Raw genomic sequence first — 21955 nt, forward strand, 5'->3', positions numbered from 1 at the left:
ACCTGACCCTGTCCCACCTGATTCATCTATTTGGTTCCCATCTCTGCCTCGGTTCCAAGGTCCTCCTTGGATCATGATCTTCTTTCTGCTGCTTTAACTCACACAGTCCTTCAAGCACACTTAGTCTTTGAACAAGCAATTCCTATTCACGTATACCATCTTTTTTTCTAAAAACACCTGCATTTCTGAGAGCATCTGTGTATACAAATTGACCATCTATAGTTTCTCTTTTCTCCTACTGATTAACTTGACTAAGTTTTAAACCAGCCTTGTATTAGGGCTATACAAGAGACGAGGCCTGGTTCTGCCATTTAGCAGCTTCAGCACTTCAAATTTCTTAATTCAAAATATGTTTTCTTTAACAACCACCACATACTACTGTCTCATATATAGTGCTCATAATAAACTGAGGCTCAGCAAAGGCAAAAACCAGTCTAGGGTAAGGCTCTCACAACTCCTTCACCAACAGATCCCTGCTTTCAAGGATACGAAAGCACGAGAAGTCCCATCACCCACCCAGCCTCACACCCAGCTCGTGGGCACTGTTGCCACCACCAGCTCTTGTCACCCACACTGGCCTCACAGCAATGGGAAGCTTGCTGCGCCAGGCCCGAGCTCCCCCTGCCCCAACCCTGCCTCTCCTCACAAGACTACAAACCTGCCTCAATCTCAGCAGCCTCTTAGTTGGCTCGTAAGTACCTTTGTTCTCACGGCAAATGGAAACACTGCAACCTACTTCAGGATGAGAATGTGGGCACCCCTGCCGCCAGCAGGTCCCTTCCTGCAGCTCTGCAAGCCCCCCTGTACTGAGGCCGATCAACCAAGAAAGCTCGTGCATGCGTTCAGCGCCGAGCCACCCGCACGCCAAAGAGCGGCCCAGCACAGCGGCCTGTGCCCCACAGCACGGCTCCCGGCTACCCCCTCCCCTCGGGCACTCCCACTGCCTCCTTCACACCTGACCCGCACGAAGCACTCACAGCAAGTTAAAGACCAAGACAAAGGTCGGCACCTGCCAGGTGCACCTCTCCCACTCCCTGTGCCACCAAATCCACAGCCTGAAAGCCAGGAGCCCCCCTGAGTGCCACCTAACCGCACACGGACTCCCTCCCCAGGGCCACCTTCGCACCAGCCGGCAGCGTCGCTGAGGCGAAGCTTTTTGCGCGACCACGATCGTGCCCTGGGGTCGCGTCTGTCGCCACAGGCCGCTCCCGCCCCCACAGCCCGGCACCAGCCGCCCCACGGCCCTCCCGGCGGGCTCCGAGCCACCCCCAGCACCGGCCGCTGAACTCACGGCCGCCTCACGCCGCGGGAAAGCCGCCCTGAGGCGGGGGTTGCTCCCTGAGGCGGGGGTTGCTCCCTGAGGCGGGGGTTGCTCCCGAGCGACGCCACCTGCCGCCCTCGACGGTAGGAGCCGGCCATGAGCGCTCCTCGCGCCGTCGCAGTGAAGTCACGCCCAGGGCGGAGGCGTCAGGGCGGGAGGCCGCCCCCGCAGCCCCCCCGCAGCCCGATGCGGGCGACGCTCCCAGCCCGCGCGGCTCCGCCTCCCAGTCTCGCGCGTGACAGCTACGGTCACCTGCGCCCCTCGCCCCGCCAAAGCGTCCCCGCGTGTGGCCGCGGGGCTGAGCGCCGCTGACGGAGCCCGCACACCTGGCGGGCAGCTCCGGGAAGCTGTACGTGACGTAGGGAAACATTTCGGGAACTTTTACAGAAAAAAAGCAACAATCCTACAGGGAGAGTGCCCGCCGCCTCTCGCTGCGTCCCCCCAAACCCCCTCTCCCGCTGCCCGTTAAGCGGGAGCCCCCACGGGCCGGGCAAACACGGAGAGCCCCACGCGGGAGCGGGGCTGAGGACACCCGGCCGCGGCCCCCGCTCCGCCCCCGCAGTGGTGCGGGGCATCACCCCGCTGTGCCCTGCGCGCCCCGCTCCAGCTCCGCGACGCCGCGCTCGGTTGCGGGACGGCGGCGGAGCCCGGGCGTGGGAGGGGCCCCCGGCAGCACGCGGCCGCTGGCTCGCGCCACCTCCTCCCACGTCACAGAGCACTGCGGCGGGCGGGCCCTGCGCGCGGGCCCTCGCTGCTGCCCGCCGCGCCGTGGCGGGACGCGCGGAGCGGACCAGCTGCTAATGTCACCTCACAAGCGCGTGACGCCGCTCCCGGCGGTCGCTACGGACAGTCCCCTCGGTGACGTGATACCCGCCCCCTTAAAAGTCCCCGCCTCGGCGGGGCGGGCACGCTTTTGCTGCCGGAAGCGAAGATGGCGGCGGCCGCCGCTTCCGAGCTGCTGACGGGATGGTGCCTCTTTGGCCTGGCGCTGCTGGTGAGAGCCGGCTGTCCCGCGGCTGGGGCTCGGCCGAGTCGTGCGGCTGCCCCAGTCCCCCACTTCTCCTTCCCGGGGCTTGCGGGATCCCCGCCCCGCTCCCCGCCAGCCCTCCCGGGCCGGCTGTGCCTCCTGCCTCGGCCTGCGCCCCCTCGCCCGGCCCGGTGTGGCAGCGGGGCAGAGCCCGAGCCCGAGCTGGCCGTGCGGGGCTCCCGCTGTCCTGGCGGCGCGGTGGGCGCCGCCTGCTTGTGCGTTGGCCCGTCTGCTGTCCGCGCTGCGCTCGCAGCTGCTCAGGCTCTTAGCGAAGGCGCAAAGAGTGAATTGTGTGCGGTGATTGTAGTGCTGATGCACAGGACTCGGGTGAAAAATGTGTTGATGTCATGGAGTGTGCCAGTCAGATACAGGGTCTGTTTTCAGTGCCTACTTTCTCACATCCTTATTGTTCCACTCATGACTGTTTGTCCCTGCGTGTTTCAGGCCATTCTGATTTTCTGCTGGGTTTATGTGCGCAAGTACCAGAGTCGGCGGGAAAGCGAAGTGATTTCTACCATAACAGCAATCTTTGCGTTGGCAGTTGCTCTTATCTCATCAGCACTACTACCAGTGGATATCTTTTTGGTTTCATATATGAAAACCCCAAATGGTACATTTAAGGTATGTACTCCTACAAATGTTAATCTCTTCAGAAGAAGTGTTTGTGTTGAGAGGATGTTCTTAAGTTGTCAGTGTGTTTAAAACCCATGCTAATACCTGTTCCAGTCCCTGAGCTTTTTGGAAAGCTGGGAACTAGTACTGTGAATACAACACTCAGTTCTGTTTATTGTTTGAAATGGATTTCAGGTTTTACTTCTACTTATTTTTGACATTCTGCTCATTTCCAGGCACTTACTCCCTTTTGTGCTAAAAGGAGTGTGTGTACCATACTGAAGAAATCTCTTAAATGTTGCTTTTTAGTACACCATAATGTGGCATTCTAGAATGGAATTTGTTGTCCCATTGTTCAAAACCAAACTGTGTTGCCCATTTGCAGTTTAAGATTATTTTGAGTGTCTCTTTTGCCAGTATTCTCTTATTCTGGATCTGAAACACTTAAGACATAATTTTTTACTGTGTTAATCTGCCTATAATGCACAGCCTGAGTTAACAAGCACTTCTTTTAAAAGAGGGAATGCTGGAAAAAAACCTTGGGGGAGGGGAATACATAGTATTTCTTCTTAACTGATACTGCCTTAACTGAACTACTATTTTCAAAAAATTAAACTGTAGGGGGTTGCTGTGCAAAATGTTCTTTGTGAGATGAGCACTCATTGTAGTCAGCTCTACTGTGAGAGTTCTTCCCAAGACTTCAAGCATTGGCCTGTTTCATTTTCAAGGAAAGTTCTTGGTTCTTGAAGGTAGTGACCTAGTGTCTTTGGGAGGATACTGCTATTAAAAATGGGTTGAACTGGAGCGTATTAATAATTTTAGTGAGAGCATTGTTTAGTTTGGAGCCTACCTGGATCTATTGTAAAAGATATGATCCTGAGACAAATGAGAGAGTGAGCAGATGTAAATGTCTGCACACTATATTCAAACTGTATCCCCTTCTAGCCCCACTTCCAAAGGAAAACCTAGGTCATGCTAGATCTTCAGAACTAGCTTGCAGCCGATAGAATGCCTTTTGGCTGGTGCTCATGTAAATGCAAGTCATAAGAAGCCTTTAGAATTTAACTGTGATGTGATTTTTATCATATTTATTGCTTAATGGCAATGCAGAATAATTTAAGCTATTGTTCCATGTTATTGTAAAAAATTTGTGTCTTCAGACTTTGTTTGGCGTTAAAATGGATAGAGAAGATGGAAGAGACCTTTCATATTTCACGATACTAGCAGTTCAATGAGAATACTGAGTATTTAGAAATATATTGACCTTCAGCAGATAGAGAAATAATGCTTTAACTGGGCCCATCTGAAAAACGTACTTTTGCGGGGCACTGAGCAGAATTTTGTGTTGCAAAGGAGACCTGTTCTGTTAACGTATGCATCCTCTGATTTGAGAAACAAACCTTTCAGGAGAGTAGGAGGTCAGATGTGGTCATGCACTCACTACAGTCTTATTCAAGGAAGTATGATTAATAGAAGGAAGATTTCTCAAAATACTGTTTTTCTTGAGCTAGATTTCTTTCTTAATGGCCACATGCTGTGATATGATGGTGTGGGTAGCTTCTGTTTAAAAATTATACCCAAAAGTACGCTCTCATGCTTGTGGTAAAGCTTTTATTTCTTCAAAGTACCTTTTTCCCTGTGCTTCTGAGGGTGCTTGGTTCTGCTTAGTTCCTAATGTTGAAATAAAATTGTTCTATATTGCCTTGCAGAAGAATTCTTCTTTCTCTTTTAAGGCTCAGCTAAATGAGTTTCTAGTTTTGCAATAATGACATGAGATCTTCTGATATGTTTGATTTAACACAAGTGTTGAAGTTGGGATATAGAAATACTAACATGGCTTTCCTCATAACAGTTGAGTACATCTGAAGTCAGTTAGAACACTTACACCTGTAACTAAACACACAGCTTTATTGATTTGGTAATTTCAGTTTAGGAGTAATGTCAAGTGAAGAGGCTGACAGCATCTTAACATAAGGGCTTCATGAATTGTTAAAGCTCTTGACACTGTCCTGGTCAACATGTGCTTTTCTGCTACTGCTTCACAAGTAGGACTGGATTTGGATCAGAATATTTCCAAGAGGCTACTGCCGTTGCTCTGCATCATTCCTTCAAACCAAGCCCCTCCAAGGCCCTACATCTGATACTGGGGTCTGAAGGATCATGACATGGGCAAGAATCCTTTGTTATTTTGGGTGATCAGAGTGAGTCAAATCCTCATTAGATTCTTCTCAGTGAATTTTTGAGGCAGATCCAGGTAGCAGATGTGGATAATATTCTCTGTAGATATATCATTAGTTCATCAAATTTCCAACTGGATGATTTCAGATGTATACCAAAAGAGTAGTGGCAGTTACCCAGGTCCTAGGTAAACAATTTTCTTTTGCTATACGTACTCTTCACCTCCCAACTGTAATTCCCAGTTACCAGAGATAAGAAAGTCAAAGATAATCGACTTAAAAGGAAGAGGTAATATATGTGTACTTCCAATTATTTTTTAATGTGTCTGACCCTGTTAGTAACTTGTAGATGTTCTTGAGGCTTTTCTCTGAACAAACTTCCAGCAAACTTGGAGAAGCATGCTAAAATAGCAGAGGTTAAACTGAAGGCACAGTCTGGTGGGTCAAAGTTCTCGTTGTGAATTGTGTGTTCGGTGGCAGGTGAAGGTATGTGTCCTGGCTACAAGAATTGGTTTAATTGTCTGAAGTGTAGTACCCGGGGAGATCACCATTTTCTGAAGGCTCTCAAAATGATTCTGCTTTCTGGATACAGAAACACTTCCAATAGTGTTGTGTAGGCCTTCTTTACGTTATGTGTTTTCAGGTGTCTTCCTTGACAAGGGCTGCTTACTATACCTTGGTCAGCCTTTGTTAAACCTGAGGTTTAATCCATTTCCACAGGACTGTTAAACTTAATATACTGTTTAAATAATACAGTTAAGCTTTTCTTTACTGTAAAGAAGTGGCTTGTGGCATTTTGCATCTGTTGCCTTGCCATATTTTGTGAGATTTATCAAATATGGTCCTAAGGCTTCTGTAGGGAGTGAATTGAGCCGTTTTGGTATAGAAGTTGTATTAGAAGGTTTTGTGTGGTAGTTGTGTAGTCCCTTAGGAATGGAGCAGTGATACATGGACCTGAGTGGCTGTTATTCTCATGTACAAATAGAATTCATTGTGACAACACTTTTTCTAGAGGCTGGGATTACTTTGATTCATAGTGCCGTTAAGTAGGAAAGCATGCTTTTGGTTCTAGTACTAATCAAAAGAGCTTCAGTACCTTGTAAGAAAATTCCTGATAATACTCACCAGCACCACTTATCTTGAAGGTTTTGACTATTTTCATTGACAGTGCTTTAGTTTGTGCAATGGACTTCAAATGCATCCAGCTGGATCTGATCTGTTTGTTCTGAAAGCTTGTTTGATTTATGACAAGCACTTTAGAACAGAAAACCTCACCTTTGCTTAGAGACTTAAGATTGCTGCTGGAGCCCAAGACCTCTGGGTCTGACCTACAAGTCTGATAAACATAAAACATAGCTGATGTGGTCTTGTGACAGGAACACTGCTCGACACAATGATGTTATCATCACCAAGCTGTCTTTTTAAATCTGTTCTTATTGCAGCAGAAGGCAGGGGAGACGGTGTGAACTTTTTTTTTTTAATGTACAGATACTTGCTACTATATGAAGCTAAAAGCCAGTGGCATTTTTTTCAGCCTGGTTTGAATACCTCACAAACCTTGGGTGTCTGTCTGAAAAGTTAAAAGCCTGTTGTGCCCTTAAGGATTCAGGGAGTAGCATCTGCTTAATTGGAGATCCTTTTTGCAGACCATTCTATTAAGACTGTTTTCTTCTTGGGGGAAGCTCATTATGTGGTTGCTCAGAATACAGAACCATTTATAAATGTCAGATTTCTTTATTCTAGAATGGTGTTAGCTGAGAAATCATCATCAACTGAGACCATGCTTCCTGTCCTGAGTAGGGATTGCTACTTGTGAAGTAACAGTACTTGGCCAAAATATTCATGGGAGCCAGATGTGGCTGAGGTATGCCTGTTTCTGGATGTTACCTTCCATCTGGCTCTCAAAATCCTGGCTCTGCCATGTTTTAGAGGTAACAGGCTGGAAGATCCAAGACCTGAACGTGAAATTTCTTTATCTAAACATGCTGTGACCCACTCTTCAGTCTTTGCTACTGTATCTTTCTTTTGTGTTGGGAAAGGCTAATCAGCACAATGACTGCTTCATCTACATTTGATTATATTAATGAATACTGAAATCTGGACTGTTACAGCACTTGAAGCTCTACCAAGGCACACCTGTGGAGAGTGGGAGCCCTCTTCACTGGGTACTCATGAAATTCTTGCAGGGTCCAGCAGTGACAGTAGAAATGTCCCCTTTAACAGGCACAAAAGAATGAAATTCATGGCTATTCCCTCACCAAAAAGTGGGGAAGGTCAGAAATGTCACATTAGCTTGTATGTCTTTTGTTTGGGCAAGTTTTCTGTACCATTTGAATAGTACTGTTCTGTTGAAGTATGTTAACGTAAGTCACTAACTGGACACAGTTATGGGGAGAAGGAAGACTCTGCTTAGTGATTACTGGGAGAGGCAAGTGTTCTTTGTAGCTTAATCACAATTATAAAATCTTTTGAGGGAGCTTTGCTTTGGTTTTAGCTTTCAGGTAAACTATAAGTGTCTTAAACTGCCTTTTTATATTCTTATTTACATAAGAACATTTTACTAATCTATTTACTTCTTACACTTTTAAATGTATTTCAGTTTCCTGAATGCTTCATGGCTTGTGTTAAGGAATACTTAAGAATATAGTAGCCTAATGTAGGTGATCATACTTGTTGATTTCTTTATCTATTGATACAGTGCATTGTTACAGGTATTTTAAAGGTAATAGGATGTATGGTTGCTAAACTGCATGGAACAAAATGGAGTACAGCAGAGTAGTTCAGAGTACATGAATTCTGCAGATCTGAAAAAAAATTTGTGGTCACATTTTCACATCTTAAACCACTGTTGAAGGCAGTAATGAATTCTCACCTTCCTAACCTACTGTGCTTCTGAGGTGTTTCCTGTATATATTGTAATCTTAGGCCATAATGAATGGAGAAGAAAACAGACTAGATCTAGAGGCTGTCCAGATGAGCTCTCGTCTGAGTCCTGGATGTTCTCATTCAGTAAATTCATATACCTATCTACCTGAAATATCAGTGCTGCTGCTCAGGGTGTCAACTCTGACACTAGGTAGCAGTGCTTCTTGCTTTTGACAAGACAGTGCTGCTGTCACTAGCTTTTGAAACAGCTCAGGTGAACTGGTTATTGCTTTTGAGTTGCTGATGTGTGCATATGGATAATTTGCCAATTAGAATAAGGATTTTTACCTCCTTAGTTTGTGTAAATGTGGGGCTTCAGCTGACGTAATAGATATGATATACTATTAAATTGGCTTGCATTACAGATTCTTCTTGTGCAGAGTTTATAAATTCAGGCACATACACAATGGTGATGCATACATCTTTACATTAAAAGATGTAAGATGCAAGATATCTCAATATCTTAATATGCTGTAAGGTACGTTTCCTACTATTACTATAGTCCTGTACACAACTTAATTTGAGCAACAAAATGAAAAGCAATTACAATGTTTTATAACAGGATACAGATGTAGAACTTTAAGTGTTATTAATGCATTTCTGGTGTTGGAGGAGAAGCAGCTTTTTGGCAGTTAACCCCTGTTCAGTTTCAATTACTAGCTAAATCTTCTGTAAAACAGCTGTGCCACTTAAACTTCAGGTCTTACTGTTGCTCTTCTTGCATATTCTTGGTTCGTGTGGGTTTTGGATGTCTCCATTGCTCATGGGAGAGACCTTTTCAAACACTTACTTGGAAGTAAATAGTGCCACCTGTTCAGTTAAGTCTTTTCCCTTAAGCATAACTAAAGCAATGCATTTCCTTAACTTTTAACACTAGGCAATTTAAACACATCAATGTTCTGTGTTTGTTTTCATACAAATGCCTAGAAATGTTTCAGTTGAAACGCTGTTGGGCTTAAGCCTCACAGTCTTCAAAGACTGGGCTTATTGTGTACCTGCAGACACTTAAGGTCTTGTTTCTGTCCCTTCTGCTGAAATATTTTTCATCCTTTTTTTGTTGTTGTTGATTAGATGACAAAATGCATGTGTACTTTTCTACTCAAATTCCAGTTGGATGGTAATCATTTATTTTGGACAGTGAACATCAAAAATTTAATGTAAAGTGGCCTGCTGGAAGTTATAATATAGTAATATGATGGAAGATGGTGCTGATTTTCTGAGATACAAGGAAAAAGGAAGTGTATGGTATGTCATCAAGCCCATATTCCATGAGAGTTTAGGCAGTTCTGAAAGAACTGATAAAGCAAGTCTTAAACTTTTTAAAGTCTTATTGTGTGTAGTCCTTAAGGAGTATGCTCACTTCCCTTTTTCATATGCTCTGTACCATTGCATGCATTTTACAACAACTGAAAGGTGTTTAGTTTACCAGTTTGAAAAAAGCCTGCGCATGGAAATTGGAAGGAGCTTTGACAGTACTGGATCTTTCTTCACCTATTCAGTGATGCTGGGTGGCTCCAATAGCTAGCTTGTGAAGAATTTTGCTCCTGGATAACTACTTTCTTGATCTTGACTACACAAAGGTTGGATCCCACAAGACTTGAACAGTTCTGGAATACGTTCAAGCTGTACAGATGGGTTTAGACCTCTGGATTCAATCCCTGAGTTTGTCTGCCAACCATCATGTTACAAAACATTTAGTTTCCATAAACCAATAGTTCCTCTCAAGGAGAAGAAAGGGACTGGGGGCAAGAATTTGACTTGAGCCTTCTGGCTAGTTGCAGTTACCAACATAGCTGCAGTTGTATTTCCCTTCTATTCTCTGAATGTATCCCCAGGATGGAGTAATGCAGTTCTGAAAGATAGGCTTTTACTGTTCAAATAAGGCGTATCAATGCTGTTACATTTGGAGCTTTAGGATCTGAATCTTAACACTTATACATGCATCTCCTGCAGTTCTGTGGAAAGATTTGAGATATGTTACTCTACTAATATCTGTTGAGAGTTATGGCTTCTTGATCAGTATGAATTTTGGATAGGGACTTCAGGAAAAGTCTGCCCCTTGGTATTATGTAAAGATATTCAGTGCTTAGGCCAGAAACTCAAGACTGGATGCAGTTAGTGTCTAAGCTCTGCTAGTGTGCGTAGTATCAAGTAGAAAAAAGTTACTGGTTTAGGATACTATTTTTTTCTGAAGCTAACTTGAGCATTCATGTAATGCAAGTCTTGGTCAAACTAAAGTAAAGGCTTATACTTCTGAAGAAGGAGATGATGGCTTAAATTGGGTGGATAAGTAATAAAAATAAGCTTGTAAGCTACAACTGAGCACTATAAAAAGCTATTTGCCAATCTTATGTCCAAGTACTGTTGTGTCTGTATACACAGATTTTAGTCATAGCTGTTCTGTGATAGAAGTCCTGTGTATATCATGCACTGCGTACTGTGTCCCACAGTACAAGGCAGAGTTGTTAGAGCAGGGCCACAAAAATGGCTGGAGGGCTGGAGTACCTCTCATATGAAGAGAGGCTGAGAGTGTTGGGGTTGTTCAGTCTGGAGAAGGCTCCAGGGAGACCTTATTGCAATCCTTCAATATACAAAGAGGGCTTTTAAGAAAGATGGAGAAACGCTTTTGACCAGAGCATGTAGTGACAGGACAAGGGGCAATAGATTTAAACTGAAATAAGGTAGATGTACATTGGACATGAAGACATGGTTTTGTCGCGAGACTATGTAACAGGTTACCCAGAGGAGTTGTGGATGACCCATTGCCGGAAGTGTTCAAGGTCAGGCTGGACAGAGCTTTTAGCAACCTGATCTAGATGACCCTGCCTGTGGTAAGGGGGTTGGACTATATGATCTTTGAAGGTCCCTTTCAACCCAAAGCATTCAATGATTATCTTAAGAGACCCTGTTATAAAGATACTGCGGGAATTACACAACACACTAGAGAGCTGCCAAAACTACTTGATGTTCTTTCTGGTCTGTAAAATCTTCCCTGTATGAAACTGTCCTATGCTTCTTCCTGTATGCCCAGTCATTTACACCTACTAGTGCTCTGTAGCCAGTAATTCTTTAGAACTGCATTTTTTTTAATATCTATCTCCATGTATTTGTATTCTTTAATAAGTGATTCTCTTGTAGTGCTGCCAAGTAGAGAAGTTAACAGGAAGCGAAGTACTGTAGAGGTTTTCAGAAGAATATGGGTCTTTATATGCTATTCATATTTAGGCTTGAAAAATAGATGTTTGATACCTTAGAAAGGGCCATCTGTACAGAATGAATTTCTTCTCGATTTGGAAGCCTAACAAAGTAAATTCTGTTGATCAAATTTGACTCTGCCCTATCTATTGAGTTGCATCCAGAAAACATTTTTACCTTGATTCTGTGTCATCTTTTTAGAAGGTGTTTCTAAATTCCAGTTTGTGTATGACTGACATTCAGTAATGTGGATATTGGCCTCAAGTGGGATTTTGGGGCTGCTTTTTTAGCAATTCCCAGTGTCAGCCTTACTGATGTGAAACTAATGCTTTTTTTGATTGAGAGGTATTGACTTCAAAATGAGTGGATCCTTGACTTGATTGGGTCCCTCCACTAATGCTTTGCACGTGCATATTTTCTAAAGAGTTGCAAAGCAGATGTAAATGTGTTAATTATAAAATTAAATCCAATGCATCCAACTACTGTGCTGAGCGACTCATACAACTTAGTTGTCTGTGCGGTCTTTTTTTAAAGTACCACGCTGCTTCCAAGCCTACCATTATGTTAGGTTTTGTAGAAGACTCATCCTGAGGACAGCTATGTCCCTGCAAGGACTTGACTTGGAAGCTTAGTGTCAACTGCAATGCTCAGAGCCCAGAAAAAAGGGCTAGAACTGCAAATAACCATATATCCAGTTGTCTTACAAAATATTTTGAAGAACTGTTCAGGTTGAGCTTCAGACTCGGTAGCTGCTTTGTCTGATATGTAGAAAAAAAAAGTTTAGTAAAAACAGGTGTTTTGAGTGCCACTTAAATACTAAGTATAGAAGAAAAATTGTTAGCTGCTAGAAATGATATTCACTAAAATTATATTTCAGTTGTGTGTTGCAAATGTGTAGTAACTAAGAATTCTTAATCTGGGGGGAAAATAATAAAGCTTTAAATACAAGGCTAACAGCCAAAGTGAGTACAAGCAGCAGGGATCAGTGCAGTGTCTTTCCCCTGAAATGCAGCACACTCCTTAATTGTCTTTGTTAGGTGAATTAGTTCTAACTTAAGTTCAGCGCTTAAAATGGGTGAACTAGGTGCTTAATGCTTTTCTGTAGGCATTTCATATAAGCAGTTTTTTCAGTAATAGAAGAATGCTATTGAATGAACTGTTCCTTTGTTTCATTTGTGTTGAATGCTTCTATCCTTTATTGCTAGGATTGGGCTGATGCTAATGTTTCAAGACAAATTGAAGACACTGTACTTTATGGATATTACAGTAAGTATTTTTAACTTCTTACTTTTGATTATATTTTTTCAATTAATAGGACCTTTAAGTGAAGGCATGAAGTTTTTAGTGGTTGTACTGGGTTATCCCTTTTTGGTTAAACATTAGTCTTAGTGCCCTTCAGTGAATTTACTACTTTTTTTTTTTTTTACATTCAAGAAGACACCCTGCCCCCCCAGAAGTGCAAGTATACCGAAGACCAATTCTTGAAAATGTTAATGGATTCTGTCATACAATTTACTGTTAACATGTTTCCTCTGTGTGTATTCAGAGGGCCACTAAGGGAGACACATGGTTTTGCTGTAACTTTTATGGTAGTTAACATATGCAGCAGTGTGAAACCTGTCTACTGTGTATAAAGTTAGTTGCAACGCTTGTGTCTTAAGTGTTCACATTTAGCAACTACCATATTCAAAGTAACAGCTGCTGTAAAGGACCATGAAGGAGTTGATTTGAGTGGTAATCCTCAACAAAACTGAAGCAAAAATTTAACTGAAATATAATAAACTAACTGCTCGCAAAACCTCTCTAGTTTTATATCAGTTTTAGTTGTCCTTATGGAACTTATGAAAAATTCTACTACTGATGAGTATGTGTTGGGGTAGCTATAGAGAAGTGATGCTTATCTCAGTTGGAGTGAAATGCCTGCCTTGGTCAGTGATACGAACTCAGAGGTAGTTGCCTGCTTTTGGTTACACTTCTGAAGCCTTGTATTTTTTTTTTTTTTTCCTCTTGGAATACTGTGGGGTTGGCTCTTTTGAATATATATATATTATTTTTTTTTTTAGATCAGGAAATAATTGGTTCTAAGTAGTAGACTTTTTTTTTTATGTTACAGAATACTGGCCTGCCTGCCAGTGATAGCACAAAACTGCACATTCTAGTCTCTGTTGCTAAGTGAAGCCTAAAGCCAAAAGTAGTAAGGAGCTTCTCTATTTTCAGCTCTTTACATACTAGTTAATCTTCCAGAAAGATTCTTTGCTATAGGATAGTGGAATTGCTTTGCATTTGCTTTCTATTCTTGGTAGGTCTTGTTTAACAACCCAAGAATTTCACAACTCCTAAGTGGGATAGTCTTCAAACTCTTCTGTGGACCACTTTCTATAGATTTGTGAGACTGATGGATGTGTTTCTATAAGACGTTTTGGCTAACTGAGTCTCTCTTTAAAGCAAGATGTCTCTTGGTAAATCCTGAACTAATTTTTGGAGCAGATCTGACCTTAAACTTGAAAAACTGCTTTTGTTTTTGGCTCATCTTGACAGGTCTACTTGAAAATTTGTAGGACTAATATTTTATTTCATAGCATATCCTCCAGATGGTGGTAGAGACTTATAGATGGTTTTAAAATTATTTTTCTTTAATGATCTTAATTTGAGGATTTGATGCATGTTTTTAGAACAAGAGATAGACTGAAGTGAACAGTAATAGGTAACCTCTCTTTCAGAAGTCTCTATCATTCCTATATAAAAACACAACTTAATGCCTCTCCTGCATGATCAGGTCCAGTCTCCTGCTGCCATTGCACAGCATAGTGACATGAAAGCTGAGAAGGAATAAGTTAAACAACTTTTCCAGTCTTGCATAATACTATTCCTTTTTTTTCTTCATACCTTCTTATAGAAGTATTTGGTCTTGGCATAGCTTTTTGTTTTCAGTTTTTTTAAATAAACAGAATGAGCAGAACTGAAATCTTCCTTGGTACTTAAAAAAGTACAGGTATTCATGTCCTTATCTCTTCTGAAAATGCAACATTAACTATATAGCTCTTACTTGCCTCCTGTAGCTGTATTGGCAACTTACAGTATGAATAATGGGTGGTTTGGTCACTGTGTTTCAAACCAAGTAGCTTCTAATTGTAGCAAGGATTTTGGAGGCAGTGCTTTAACTGATGTTGTAGTTAAGGATTACTAGCTGGTTTGCAATGTACTGGAAAAGCTGTCACTAAATATGGAAAAGTGCCCCCCCCAGCCCCAAGTTGTTAGTCCCCATGAAACGATGCTTTCATACCCAGCTGATTTCTTGGCTAGGCATATAAAGTAGAGTGGCTTTGTACTGGTAGAATGATAAATGAGGTAACTTTCAGAATGAAGCTTGAAAGAACTGTATTTTGAAGTGGGACTTCAGCAGCCTAAAAGCTTTATTTAGGAAACCAGTCTACTGATCACTTTGAAGCCATAGTGGCTTAGTGTGTTAATTCTCATAAAACGCAACTGTGGTGAATGTATCTGCCAGTGCTAGAATGATCAGTGGTTGGCAGATGCTCTAAAACAGCATGTCAGCTTGTGTTTGGAAGGAAAAACCTTTTCAGAAAGGGTTATAATTGGAAACTGTCCAACAGTCTCCTCTGTACCACAAAGAATCAAGCTGAGACAATTGACAGTAGCCTGGAGCTGTGTTCTGTAGCTCTTCCTCTAGTAAGTAAATCCCACTTATTGGAGTGAGCTTAATGTTCAGTGTCCTTTGGTGAAGTTTTTTGCGAATTGTGAAAGGATGACAGTAGATACCAGTCTTCCTGTGAGGTAGGCTAAGATCTCTTGACCTGCATGTGTTAAGTGTCTCCCAACTATAGTCTAGCAAGGACTGTCTGGTAAATTCTACAGGGATTTCTTTGAGTGTGCTTTAAAGCCTGTGCTAAACTTCCAATTTTCCATTTATTTTTTCTTACAGAAGCATTTTCTTAGGTCAGCAGTAATTATTGTCTGGTGTATCCTGAGTAAGCATTCATTCAAAATAGTACTTGGTATAACTTGGATAATTTCTGCATGGACTTCTGTCTGCTCACTGCAAGTGTTTGATACTGACTCATTGACACAAGCACCTTGGGCTTCTAGGAATTAGTAGGCAGAAGTCAAATGCAGCTACATGTTCTCATGGTCTGGTCCTAGGGGAAGACATGCCAAATACTGTGGAAGACTTGCATATCTGTACTTGACTAATATTGTGGAGTTACATCTATAGAAACATTCTCCTAATAAGTGTTTTTTTTTAAAAAAAAATAAGCAATTTGCCAGAACGTAAATTGAAAGTTTGTTGTAGTATTGACACTGTGATGAACTGCTTTAAGTGTCCTGTTTCAAACAAGTGTCTGACTTGAAATTCACTACTGTTTTGTATTCTGAAATTCACTACTGTTTTGTATTCCTTAACTTTCACTGCGGAAAAGATGTCTGTTCTTGCAGTCTTGATGAAAAATTGTTTTAAAAAGTTTTTAGTTAGATGTGAGAATAATACATTTGGGAAGAAACACTCATCTTAGACTTTCTGAAGTAGCTTGTGACTTCTCAGCAGAAGTGAAGGAATGTATAATAAAGCATCGTTTTAAGCAATTTACTGGTATTGCTGTTATGTGATGCACCAGTATATGATACTGTCTGGAAGAGCAGAAGTTTTATGTGTTGGAAGAGAATTCTGATAATACAATATATTCTTGAGCCTCCTGTGGCCTTTAAAAGGGAGATAAAGAACTATGTTGATCTCAGATACTTTACTTGCAGTCTTCCTACTTGAAGATACTTTGGTTCCTCTTAGCTACCGCGTTTTGCTATTCTTTGTATTTCCTAGTTTGCCCTTGAATACTACTAGAAGAAAAAATGCCAAAACATGATGAAGGGACCATTGCTGTAATTTATTTGAAGACTATTACCAGGCCTAACTTTCTCATAGAAAAGTTGTCTTTGTATTGATATGGTGAAAAACAGCAGAAAATTAGTTGTTCCGACTTGAGAGGAATTGCTGTCTGAGAAACATCTTTAAAACAAACCAGCCTTTCCAAGGAATTTTTGCTGAAGATTGTGTAGACTCTGGGGCAGGAACCGTTGTTATGCTGGCAATACAGTGAAGCAGTCTTCCAGTGGTAGTGCTTCAAGCTTCTGATATGACCCAGAAAAACATTTTGAAACTGAAGTTGGACCTCTGAACCAGAGAAAAGAGCAGTCCCTGATTTAAAACCAAAGTCCACCAAAGTGCAATAATGAAAGCAAAGGCAGTCTGTCATGCCACAGGGGATTTACAGGTAAGGGAATATCTTTGTTACTTAGTTGACTGGCTGTTTGCTGCTGCAAGACCTTTGAGGCTGAAGGTTAGCTTTCCAGGGAATAATCAGGCCCTTTAGTGGGCAGAACAACAAGCCCCCGGATAACTAACTTCTATGAGCTCATGAAAGGTGCTGCTCTTGCTTTTTCATAATTTCTGAAAAATAAAATTCCAAAACCAGCTAAGTCTCCTGTCTTGTTGATAGGAACTTTGCCAAATCTTTTAAAGTTTCCTTTGTAGTATAATAGGAAGAACAATGTTCTACTACTTTAACTGTGTGAGCTATAAACTTAATGTTCTAACTAAAAAATTCTCACAAGCAGTTTTTAAGACTTCATGTGATGGATGAATGTAAAGGTCTATCTTAGAATGATTTTGCTTGGGAAAAAGTAAATACAAAGCTGTTTTCAAGTTCTTTTTTCTTCTTTGTTTAGTCCTAAAAAATTACTGTGGTAACAACGTTTTGCAACAGAGCAAATAGCAGAGCTGTTACAACAGTAAGTTGGAGTTTATGCTACTACGTTTAAATAAAGTTACCCTCAATTAGTAATATTAAACTTTGTTTTTGAAATGTGTTGAAAGCCTGTAACTTCTAGAAAGCACATTTCAGGTGAACTTAAGGACCAAGTGCCAACAGAGCATTCATGATGGATAGAAAATTCTGGAATGAGTCTGGTGCTGAATCTGTGTATGCAAATTCGGTGTCAGAGTTGATACAGAGTGTATACTATTAAGGCTTAAGGCTTTTAATACAAAACATCTGTTATAAGTCAGCACTGGCTGAGAACTTCAGTCCTTTCAATAAAGCACAAATTTGAAGGAATTAAATAATTAATGGCTTCAAATGTCTGTAGGACTGAAAACTGCAACTGAAGTTGATTGTTCCGTGCTTCAGGTGGCGGTGACAACCTGACAGGCTTAAGGTATTAGTCTCTACTTGGGGATTTCCCAAGGTCTTCACAGAACCCCCAGGAGAACCATTCTAGCTCTACAGATCTGCTGACATCCACGGTTGAGTTGGCAGAAACAAAGGTTTAGCTGCACCTGGAATTAACTTGGCTCAGTTTTTGTAGTCAGTAGCTTAAATAGTGAGAAGTATCACTTAAGTATTAAAGCTAGATACTCTCTTGAAATGGAACTGCAATATTTGTGCTAGAAGGGGCCCTGTTTCCAGCAGTATGCTAGCGTGCTTTATGCTCCCCTGCTTGAGCCATTGTTGGCATTTGGTGGATGCTTGTGGTATGCTAACTCAGATTTCAAAATTGGTAGAAATTAACTTTGACTTAAGGAAATGCTGAGGTTGGAAAGGGAGCTCTGGAGATAATCTAGTTCAATAATGGTCCCTATTCACAGCAGCTCATTTGTGCTAGTCTCCAGTTGGATTCTGAATATTTCAAAGAATGAAGAGTCTACTGTTTTTTAGAGAAGCCTGTTCCAGTTTCTGACTGCAGGTAGAATAAAAGTTCTTGTTTAAATGTAAATTCCTATATTTCAGTTTGTGCTCATTCCTGTTTTGTCCTTTCCCTGGGCACCGCTAAGAAGTCTACCACAGTCTTTAGTCCCACACAGTATTTATTTGCATGGATAAGATCCTGCCAAAGCTGCCTTTTCTCCAGGCTGAACAGTCCCAGCTGTCTCAGATGCTCAAGCCTTTAATCATTGTTGTTGTTTGCTTTACTCCCCAGTATGTGTGCATCTTGTACTGGGAAGCATAGAACTAGGCAGGGCACTCCAGTTCTGAAGTGCTGGTGAGACTGCATTGAGTCAAGGGAAATAATTACCTTCATTTGGTTGTGACGTTCTTCTTAATGGAGGCCAAGGTGCTGTTGACCACCTGTGCTGCAAAATTTCTAAATTGGTGGCTCTTTGCCAGTGTGTGATGAGTTCAGGTGACCTAGCACAATGTCTAGCAGGCACTGGAGCTGGTGCAAAGAAGAGTTTTAATGACAGGTGAATTCTGGAAAAGGGGAAGTGGGATCCCTCTGTAGATGAGTTATGACTTGCCTCCTAATGCTCACTGAGTAAGGCATTTCAGCCTCTGAGTGCTGTGGTCAAGTAAATAAGATTCTGTTTTTTCTTTTGTTACTTGTGTGGAATACTAAGGTGCTTCATGATCTGCTTCTCAAGTGCTTATTGTCAGAAGTAAACAGTTATGCCTGAATATTTTAGGTGTACTTATGAAGTCTTGAACTCATGTAAAACCCATGTATTTGATCTTTAACTTGGAAACACAATCTAGCTCTGTAGTGTGGCTTTTGCTTATTCCTTAAGAGTCAAGAATGGATTATGGGGTAGAGGAGACTTGAATCTAGAAGCAATTCCTGTGGTATACTTCACGTGCCGAGTTTCAGCTTGAGGGATTTAGTTTAGCTGAAGATCAAGCCAAATGTGATAAAAAATTGATGTAACTGTATTTTTTAGATGTTGGTGAAAATGAAAGCTTTTCCACAGAAGTAACTGCCTGAGCAAGTTCAGACGAATCTTCGATATCCAGTTACTACTGCTCTCAGTATCCTGTAGTTGCTTATCAGTGCTGCAACAGCATCAGTCTTCTGCTAGCTCTTTGATGCCACTTGCCTACTTGAAATGGGCTCATTTTGAGTAGGAAAAGGGAGTAGGACAGGATGCTGCAGTGATGGCTGGCTGTGGAGTCCTAAAGGCTGAAACTGCAGGAAGGTTTGCATGCTTTTTCTAAATGTCTCCTCCTTTTGCCACCATTGAGAGGACATTAATGGCTTGACAAACTATTGGTCTGACTCCACTTTTGCATTCTGCAGTGATTTTTACAGGATTGTTATGTTTTTTCCAAACTTAATATGAGAATTGCAGAAATGAAAGGATGCTTTATTAGCAAAGGCTTGCAGAAGTAAACCTTACTAGATTCTTTCACTAGTTTAATAGCCAGTACAGTCCCTTTTTAAGAAATTGTAGGGCTTAAGCTGATAGTTCTATGCGAAGGGCATTAACTTGATATGATCTGGAATGAGACTAAATCATGGGAATCAATCTTTTTAACATACTTCTGTAGATAGTGTGCAGCTGGCTAGGTAGCTATTTCATGTAGCTTGCTAATCAGCTTTTAGACAAGTTTTAATTGGTTCTAGCACTATTTGAAACTTTTTTTACTGTATCTTGCTAATTTGAAAATTATGTTTGAGATGTTGCTTGGCTTTTTGAAATAAAGACTAGAAGCTACCTCTCGCTCTTTTCAAGAAGTTGAGCGGCATTTTCTTGTACTTGGCTTTCCTTCAGAGTTGACTGTGGCTATTCAGGTAACTTTCTAAAAAACAACTCAATTGCTACCAAGTAAGCTTTAAGGCAGTTGTAGCATTTTGGATTGATAGTTGAGGGAAGAGTATACAAAAGGAAGTGGGTAATACGTCAAGCCAGCTTGTTAGTAATTTGAAGCTTCAAAAGCAGGCTTAGTGGAATTTCTAAAAGGTTTGATCCTTCATCATGCCTTGTTTTACCCTATTTTCCAAAATATTCAACACTCTCCTCCATCAGATTGAAAAAATCTAGGCTAAACTCTTCCCTATTGTTTTCCTGCTGACATGACATATTGTTAAACCAGTATGGATTTTTTCGTAATTTGATAAATTCCTGGCAAGAACTTGGATTCAGTTGAGTGAACTGACTTCACAGGAAGTATTGTTATTTAACCTTTTGGTAAGGCTAATATGGATAGTAATTTTTTTTTGTTTACATTGACAATTAAGAGAAGCTTATAGATGTTAACTTCAAAGGTATGAAACTTAGGGAGGGTTTTGAGAGCTTTGTGCAATATTATATATAGAGCTGCTTAGACTTGCACGTAAGCTTGATTTTAATTTTAAAACAATTGATTTTAATTCACTTGATTTTAATTTTAAAACAATATCATAAACATTGTTATCCTACAAGCCATCGGATGTGGAAAAGGAAATGAGTTTGAAGAAATTGGAGTATAACTGGTGGTAGCCATGTGTAGTTCAATAGAAATCTTACTGAATGAAAATACCTTGTTTTGGTGTGTCCTTGATCTAGTTTTACATGAACTCTGCATATAGCAACATATTACTGAAATGATGGATTTGGAGAACAGGTAACCCTAACCCTAAACAGGTATAGTCATTTTTCTGACTGCTTTTGTGGAAGTTAGATCTGATATGTAAAAATACTTGAATTCAGCCACTTGGCACGTAAAGCCCTCTGTATTCACATGTTTATCATATTGAACTGTTACAGCTTCTATAAAGGTTTTGTTTTGTAGAATTGCATCTGATGTCAGCTTTACTGTAATGGCTTAAACTTGCTCATTCCCCATTTGAGTTGAGAGGCACCACTTAGTCTGGAAGTTTGGAATAGATGACTTTTGGAAATACGTCTTATTATCTTGGCAACTGACTCGTCAAAAAGCTAAACACTTCTGACAGTCCTTTGAAAGCTGAATACAGTGATATTAATAGCAGTATGTGAAAATGTTTTTGGTAGTATTTCTTGAACAGAGTATGCTGAAGTTAATACAGTAGAACTTGGAAGGGAGGATGTTTTCTGTGCTTGCAGTGACCTCTATGGGCTGATTATTTTGATCTGTAATTAATGATGCATGTAACTTGCCTGATTTACTGGCACAGTACGATGTAGGTTTAGAACTAACCCAAAAATGAGACAGTAGATTAGAGAGACTTGATTTCTGAAAGCATTCACAATATTGGCGTGGTTTGAGTACTGTTCTAGAAGCTCTAAGAATCCTATATTTCAGGGTTGAAATTTTAAGGTATCTTAGAGCCCTGAATTTTATGCTCTTGGCAAATGTGAGAAAGTTTGAGCTAACCAAGAACTTGCTCTGTTTGTTACACTGCCAAACTAACTCAGCACTCTAAACAGCATATACCTCTTAATATCTGGAAATATTTTTCCAAAGAATGAATTCTGTTTAGAAATTTCTCATTCAAATTTAGGTTCTAGGTGTTGATATTTATTTGGGTTGTACACCACCTTCAGTAAAAATACTGAGGTAGATTTCTTTGAAGCACATGGATACCGTAAGGAGCGCACTAGCCAAGATAGGAGGCCACAAACTTAAGTTGGGGTGATTGTATTGGTTAGAGTTGAGAAGGTACTAGTTATGCAAAATGAGGCAAAGATTAAAAATAGTCGAAGACCACAGGATTTGTGTGGTCCTGGGTATTTTTACTCACTCACTTGAGGGGGTGATTTTTGTACTTGCACAAGGAGTCTTGGTTGGGTGGTAGTTTGAACATTTTGAGGGCTTGGTTAACTAGGATACCTTTCTCATGGGGTACAAATACTGTTACATGGTGCTTGAAAGTTTTTAGTTTCCTGGTAGACTTCTGAAACATTCCTAGTATAAGACACTTGGATTTATTAAAGGATTTTGCTAAATA

At 41.2% G+C, this 21955-nt stretch overlaps 1 protein-coding gene across 2 annotated transcripts in view; it reads left to right on the forward strand.

Annotated features, from left to right (window-relative positions):
- The first annotated feature begins 2061 nt into the window (after nt 1-2061).
- The window catches only part of LMBRD1 (LMBR1 domain containing 1), a 76270-nt gene continuing 56376 nt past the window's right edge, over nt 2062-21955 (forward strand). The window contains exons 1-3 of one of the 2 annotated variants that reach the window (XM_040598618.1): nt 2062-2315; nt 2793-2969; nt 12463-12523. In XM_040598618.1, coding sequence (XP_040454552.1) covers nt 2253-2315; nt 2793-2969; nt 12463-12523 — 301 coding nt within the window. In that variant the 5' untranslated portion in view covers nt 2062-2252. The remainder of the gene's footprint in view (nt 2316-2792; nt 2970-12462; nt 12524-21955) is intronic. The other variant, XM_040598617.1, reaches the window with a different exon arrangement.

Source organism: Falco naumanni, chromosome 6 (assembly GCF_017639655.2).
Source record: "Falco naumanni isolate bFalNau1 chromosome 6, bFalNau1.pat, whole genome shotgun sequence".
Classification (NCBI taxonomy): Eukaryota; Metazoa; Chordata; class Aves; order Falconiformes; family Falconidae; genus Falco; species Falco naumanni.